The 7,417-nt window shown below is 41.9% G+C and overlaps 1 protein-coding gene across 2 annotated transcripts in view; it reads right to left on the bottom strand.

Annotated features, from left to right (window-relative positions):
* Positions 1 to 1,066: 1,066 nt before the first annotated feature.
* Positions 1,067 to 7,417, bottom strand: part of NFX1 (nuclear transcription factor, X-box binding 1) — a 75,045-nt gene continuing 68,694 nt past the window's right edge. For both annotated transcript variants that reach the window (XM_036898142.2, XM_036898143.2), the window contains exons 20-24: positions 5,678 to 5,776; positions 5,001 to 5,067; positions 3,693 to 3,838; positions 2,907 to 3,011; positions 1,067 to 1,345 (exon numbers count right to left, since the gene is read on the bottom strand). In XM_036898142.2, the coding sequence (XP_036754037.2) occupies positions 1,273 to 1,345; positions 2,907 to 3,011; positions 3,693 to 3,838; positions 5,001 to 5,067; positions 5,678 to 5,776 (490 nt within the window). In that variant the 3' untranslated portion in view covers positions 1,067 to 1,272. The remainder of the gene's footprint in view (positions 1,346 to 2,906; positions 3,012 to 3,692; positions 3,839 to 5,000; positions 5,068 to 5,677; positions 5,777 to 7,417) is intronic.

The following is a 7,417-nucleotide window of genomic DNA, read 5'->3' as shown; positions in this document are numbered from 1 at the left end:
AGTGGTTTTGTAGTTCTGTCTCTCCCTCCAGCTGCCTGGTGCCACTGCCGTACCTGAGCCACCCTTTCAAGGCAGATTGTCTGGCTGGGACCAAAAGGTGGCCTGGCTTTTCCTATGAAAAGTAAGTGCCAGTTTGTGACATCACTTCTCAAATCTTTCTGTTGCTCGAGGGCCCACAGCTTGTTCTGGAGCAGTAGGAAGGTGTTAGAAGCCTGGCCTCCAATTTGGAGGGGTGCCAATGTGAAGAGGGCCAAACCAGTGTTAACTGTCAGTGTGCCTGTCTTTAAGGAGCCGGAAGAATGCCTCCAGAGGGCTGCTGGGATAAGCCTGGGACTGTCCACATATTTCTTTGAATATTCAAACAGAAGTCCAGGGCTCAGAGATGGGGAGAGCCAATATGGCTGCTGCAGGCCTGAGAGAAATCAACACAGAAAATGTAAATCTACCTGAGACTCTTTCTCAACCAGAGAGGAGTTAGGGCTCCACTGTTCACTTCACAGAGGCCACAGTGTCAACTTGACAGGAGGAGGTGCTTGCTCTATGTCCTCTCCTATCATGAAAGTGACTATCACAGACAGGCTCTGTGATGTTGTATGAGGTATCCACTAAGCTTTAGAAAGAGTAATTCTGTAAATTCTGTAAAGCACCCTGACCCTTCGCCTAGGTCTAGAACTGATGGTACTGAGAACCACTAAAATATGTTCATTTAGACAGACCTATGAGAGTTTTTGGCAAAAGACTCAGCATAGTGGGGTTTAATATAACTTTTGAGGTTCTGGATATGGTCTACCAATTCAATGTTTGGTATTTTGGACTGAAAAGCCACTGTGTCTTTCCAGAGATTGTGACCAGTTTGGATGAAGAGAGTGAGGTATATCTGATACTATAAGCATTTTCAGGGGGAGAATGGATACTGGGACAACTGAAGCTATGACTAAGTGCTATTTTTTAGGCTAAAATTCTGGTTTGTCCAAATCAAGCCCCAAAGTCCCCACCCTCTGAGCAATCATGGTGATAGTGTGAGAAGCCTCTCCAAATACATGACTGAATCACTAGTGACATCCAGTTAGAGATCTGGCCATACTGAAACATTTTATACAAATGGAATAGAGGACAAAGGAATTTCTGACACACTCATGCTTTGGATGTATCAGCACAGGACAGTATGTGAGGCTGTGAATCCACCAGGCAGTTGGGAACAAGCAAGATTTATCTGCTGACAAATAAGTTTCCACCACACCTAATCATTCATCTAAGTGCATCTTGATCTTCTCAGTCCTGGACATCAAAGTAATCAATTACTGGCTCCTTGGTTATTTTCTGTAAATTACTGCTCCCAGAATTCCTGAAAACCAAACAAAAAATGATCAATCTTTTCTGTGGGGAGGAAACAGATTCAGGTCTTCAGAAAGTTAAAAATCAGCTAATTTACCATTTGTAAAGCTCTGATAAGGTAGCAGGGCCAACATGAGCTGGGAACTTGAAATTTGGTGATGGGCATATAGGGGTTTGCTATATTAATACTGCTCTTGCTACTCTAAAAATTTTCCACAATAAAATTTTGTACAAAAATAAAGCAAACAAAGGAAAAAAAAAAGACAGCATAGCCTACACATGCCAATGACTCCACAGGTGGTACTGGATACAGCTGTTGAATAAACATGGAAGAACACCCATCACGTTTCCAAAACCACTGCCCATGTTGGATATGCAGCTGTGCTGACTGAATCCAGGCCTCCTGCTTCCTGGGGCAGAGCAGGGCTGGTTCTGGGGAGCTACATGGCCCTACGTGCTGAAGCTGTGCCCAACAGGCAACACCTAGCTGTCCTGTCCAGTCCCACGGGAATATCCAATTGCTCTAACCCTCATGGTGACCTTAGAAACTGCCTTTTGCACCCTCCCAGAGGTTCTGTGTAGGAGATACTGCTAGGGCTCTGCATGGAAGGATGGAGCAAGAGTAGGGACTTCTCTAAGTGTCAGAGCAACTTTCAGCAATGCTGCCTTGGTTACAGTAGGGCAACTGGCTTCCCTCCTGGCAAGGGAGGAAAGGGAGAGGGGATTGTGCTCGTTCCCTGCTCCTGGAAAACTTGCTGCTTGCCAGTGTGATTTTCTTTTCCCTCTAAAGCACAAATACAGTTGACCCTTGGACAATGCAGGAGTTAGGAGCACAGATACCCCCATTAAGTTGAAAATCCACATATAACTTCTCATTCCCCAAGAACTTGACTACCAACAGTCTGCTGTTGACCAGAGGCCTTACAGATAACATAAACAGCCAATTAACACATATTTTGCATGTTATATGTATTATATACTGTATTCTTAAAATAATACTAGAAAAAAGAAAATGTTCTTTCATATTGTTGCAAATCTCCAAAAGAGATTTTTCCCCCCAATGTATTTATTGAAAAAAAGAAAGGCATATTAAGTGAGTCCATGCAATTCAAACCCATGATGTTCAAGAGTCAACTATTTTTTGCTGTGAAAATGATTCAGACCATATAAAAGTAGACAGAGCAAAACATGAAAGTCCCCCTTTCATCGCCAATTCCCCTCACTCCCGCAATCCCCCTTTCATCTCCAGAGTAACTGCTGTGAACGATGTGATGGTCCTAAATCATTAGGTGTGACAGAATGAATCCACTCTGTCACCATTCACACTGTGAAGATTATGTACAGTGACTTCTCCTTCGAGGGGAAGTGGGTATTATAAACATAAACCTTGGGACCCTTCTGGCATGAACAAATGTGCCCAACATCCCAGTCAAACTTTACATATTTTAATACAGCACTCCAAGACCAGGCCCAAGGAGGCTGCTGACGGCTGGTACAGCTTACGGTAGTGCAGGCCCTGCTGGCTTCTCTGAACAGACAGGGCCCTTTGGGAACAGCTGAAGAATCCTTACTTGTCTGTCTGATGTCTGTGATGAGGAATTGGTGGTGGAGGCCGTGTCTGCATTTCCCTTTCAAGTACACCTGTCAGCGTGGTAGGAGGACACAGGGACTTCCCTCTGATAAAAGTATTGAAAAGTGAGAATTACTTGTGGAGACAGGCCAACAGCTGGAAATCCAGCCACGATTTTCACTATGCTGCTGCCTGAGTCTCCCTACTCACAGGCAGGGTCACCTTTCCTTCACCCACCTCTCTTATTCCTCATTTTCCCTTCCCACCTTCCCTTCACCTACCTACCACTGCCTGGCCTGTTGTATGCCTCCTCTCAACTCATACTCGAGTTTTCTTTAGAAATTCTTTCTACTTCCCCAGGTCCTGACAGTGGCCCTAGGTCCTCCCATCCCCTCCTGGTTCACTGAACTGCCTGGTTTCCTTTAACGGCAAACACTGATTACAGGGGATGCCTTGAACTACGCACAGCCCAGCACTTTTTCTGCTTCAAGCCAAGAGGGCAGAGGGGAAAATGTGATGGGCAGGCACTCAACTCAGGCCCCCGGGTCTGTTGACCCTGGGGAAATGCTGCCTCAAGTATCTGATATGCATACTTTAGGTGTATCTGCTCTGTGGATGGAGGCGGGGGCTTTGCTCTGATTCAGACCTTTGGATCATTCCCAAGAGCAGAATTTCCACCTATTCTTCCAAGAGAGGAAGGAAAGAAAACAAGTTTCAACAGATCCTGCTTCCCAGGTCCAGTCTGCCCCGCTGAGCAGTTTCTCCTGTGATGGCAAGATCAACACACCTTACTGCAGTGACCACGACGTTGCGCTTCGGTTCACTGTCATAGCTCACACTCTCTAGGCCATACACCTGGGCCAGGTCATGGATGATCCGGCGGTGGTCTCTGTTCATGGGAGGGAAGCAGTGGCTCTTCTTACTATTCTTTCCCTGTATTGAGGGAAAAGATGACTGATTGGTAAAGTTATTTTGAAAATAGAGTTTGCTTACAAAAGTCCTGCCCACCACATCAGAATAGCCTAGGTGAACAGAGGTGGCTGAGTTTGTAGAGGCCCACAGTATACAGCATTTCACTGACTGCCAAGCAAGCCAAGGGGTTTGGAAGGATAAGGGCTGATGTACTTTCTTCATCTATTCTGTGGGCCACAGGAGTAGCCGCTGGCCAGAGTTAGGTATAAAGGGTAAGTGAGCTAAGACTTAGTGGACAGTGAGGGGGCCCATAACTGGGGAGTGAGTGATAGTCCCAAGAACTAAATAAACTGCAGATTTGTAAAACAAGAAAATCACATTTCTTATAATAATACGTTTTACACTACAAATCATGACTATGAAGATACAGACACACAACCACAGAAATACATTTGCTCAGGTTTTCTAGTTAGGAGAGGAACAATGATTCTATTTTGTCCTCTGTGTTAATATCTTGCTAGGAAGTGGGAACAGAAGGCAGGAAGGGTGGAAGGGAAGGGGGTAAGGGATATAGTGGGAAGGAAATCCATCTTTATTAGATATAGAACTAAAGCAGCCATTTGTCTCACTCATAGTCCCCATGAATGAAGAGAGAGCCACCATAGGGTTTGCTGATTCTGACTAAATTAAAGCTACCCCATTGACACCCTGGCTGCCTCCAGAACAAAGGCTTCACTCTTTTGAGAGAGTTCATCCTATTACTCTGCAGCTCTAGTCATTCAACTTTTTATCTTTACCCAACAGTTTCTTTCTTGCCTTTGGGGTAATAAAGAACCAAGCAGTATGTCCTATCATACAATAGCCCTTCAGAGATCATGTCTTCTTAAGTATCCCATGAAGTCATTCAACTATCACTACTGAAACCCCCTCCTCCAGAGTTTCCTCATCCACTCAGGCACTGAGCTAGGATTTTAATTTACATTAAATTTAAATGGGGATATCTTTTCTGAACCAGGACAAAGCTTCCATAGAAGTTAGAATGGCTGGGATTTTGGGAAAGATAAGGATCCTCAAGGAAGTTGTGACTTTTCCCTATAACTATTCTACACCAACAGTATTTCTGGGACTTGACTTTTTTTTTTGATTATTTGGCCTTAGAGACATGTCCAGTTTTGACTTCAACCTTATTCACGGCTTCCACAAGGGTTTCCATTTCCTTCTCAATGTCACTGACAAACTTTAAGTCCTTCCTGAAATGAGAAATCACCAAGTTAATTTCATCTGTTACTGCTCTTCTGAGAATCCCTTCAGCCCACTCTCTCTGCCTGTGGGACAATGGACAATGTGGGCAGAAAAACTGCAAAGGCCAGGAATTGTCAGATAACAAAAGGTCGACTTGTATGACTTGACTTTGTGTTTGAACAAAGGAAGAAAAAGGAGAAAACAAACATGTGAAAGGAGAAGAGAGAAGGAGAAATAGCCATAGGAGGATAGGAGACAGGAGAAAAAAGAGCTGTTTCTGCCCAAGTAAGAACCCACGTGACTGAGACCTGAGTGAACTGAAGTGGAACACAGCCAGTGATCCTTCAATTTTAGCTAGTCCCACCTTAGAGAAAGCCCGACCTCCTACCACAGGGGCCATACACATACATACACACACAAACATACAAGCTCAATTCTTCAAGGGGACAGTTTTGAGAAACCAAGGATTTTTATTAAATATCATATAATCTCATATAATAGATATATAAGCTTTAACTAGCTCAATCACAGAGGAGTACATATTAGTTACTAGATCTTAGTAGACCAAACACTTTTCTACTAAGCCTCAATGAAGAAAGTAGGTGACAAGTTACACACCTGGCATCTTCTTTCAAACTGTCACTGAATTTTGACCCTGAAGAACGTACATTGAAGGGATCAGAATCATCGCTGATATGAAAAGCCTCTGCTAACTGCCTGAAATTAAGAAAAAAGTATGTAAATTTAAGGAAAGGAGGGGGAGGAAAACTATCTTAGAGTAACACAGAATGCCCACCATGTCCTAAGTTCTTTATACATTAATGATCTCATTTCAGTAAACCTGATTACTAAGTAAAGAATCCTAGCAACTTGGGACAAGATATGGTATTTTGTTTCCAGAAGAAAATAAGCAAGACAGATTGATATGGTCTGACCAAACCATGGTCAGGGATGTGGATTATTTGGTGAAGAGAAGGCTGGGGGAGTGAAAACACTAGGAATGGTCCAATGGGGAATGTCTTTCTCTGATATTTCACTTACACATCAGATACATAGAGTAGACATATAAATATTAAAATTAATCACCTTATAAAAAGTCTGGAAAATACAGGAAAGAATTCCATTAACAACACAGACCCTGTATTTTAATAATTTCCTTTCAGATTCTTTTCCTTTTAATTTTAAGTAGTTGCAATCAGTATATATAAAATTTTACAACTTTTTTCCCTCTATCATATATGATTAGCATTTCTCATATAACTATTACTACAGTTTTCACATTTACTATTTTAATAGCTGCATAACCTTCTAATTACGTGTGTCTTAGAATTTGTTTAAACACTCTTCATTTAGGTTTTCTTAACATTTTCTAGTTTTTCAGTATTTTAAGTCATTCACTCATCTAATATCTCTGAACAAGCAGCTTTTAAGATGATTTCTCTGGAAAATGTTCTAGATGTCAGGTTACTGGGTTAAATGGTATCAACATCAGACTCTTGAGCAATGCAGTCTAAGTGGTCTCCAAAAACTGTCCACTTCTGTTTTGATTAGCAATGTACAAATCTCATGGCATCTCATCAACACCCAGACTTAAGTCATTTTTTTTAAAAGATAGATAAAATTCATCTTAGATTTAGTACAATTTTCACTTACACTGAGACAGGGGTCTCTTTTAAGTTTAATGCCCACAAGAATCTGGTTTTATAGCAGTAGACTCATAGACAATGAAAAGTGACTAGTGGTTACTGTGGGATGGATTAGGATAGGTGGGTGGGGAGGGTGAGGGGGATGAAGGGGCACAAAAATTTTCAATCATAACATAAGTTGGTCATGGGAACAGTAGTACAGCATGGAGAATATAGTCACTGATTCTATAACACCATTCTATGTTGACAGATAGTCACCACAATAGGGCGGATGAGGATTTAACAATATGGGTAACTGTTAAACCACTGTGTTATATACTTGAAACCAATGTAAGATTTTATATCAGTGACACTTCAATAAAATTTAAAAATCTGGTTTAAGCCTAACTGAAAATTTCAAGAGAATTCCTAAGGGGAGATCTTCTGATATTCTGATTAGTTGCCAGTAACTCAAATTCAAACACCAATATAACATACCTGTGGGCTGAATTTGGTCTGCCAGTTTTTTTGTTTTTTTAAATTAAGGTATTATTGATATACACTCTTATGAAGGTTTCACATGAAAAAACAATGTGGTTACTACATTTACCCGTATTATCAAGTCCCCACCCATACCCCAATGCAGTCACTGTCCATCAGTGTAGTAAGATGCCACAGATTCACTATTTGCCTTTTCTGTGCTGCACTGTTTTCCCCATGATCCCTCACACCA

Source organism: Manis pentadactyla, chromosome 3, assembly GCF_030020395.1.
Source record: "Manis pentadactyla isolate mManPen7 chromosome 3, mManPen7.hap1, whole genome shotgun sequence".
Classification (NCBI taxonomy): domain Eukaryota; kingdom Metazoa; phylum Chordata; class Mammalia; order Pholidota; family Manidae; genus Manis; species Manis pentadactyla.
Note: the sequence above shows the minus strand (reverse complement) of the source record. Positions and strands in the feature narration are given on the sequence as shown.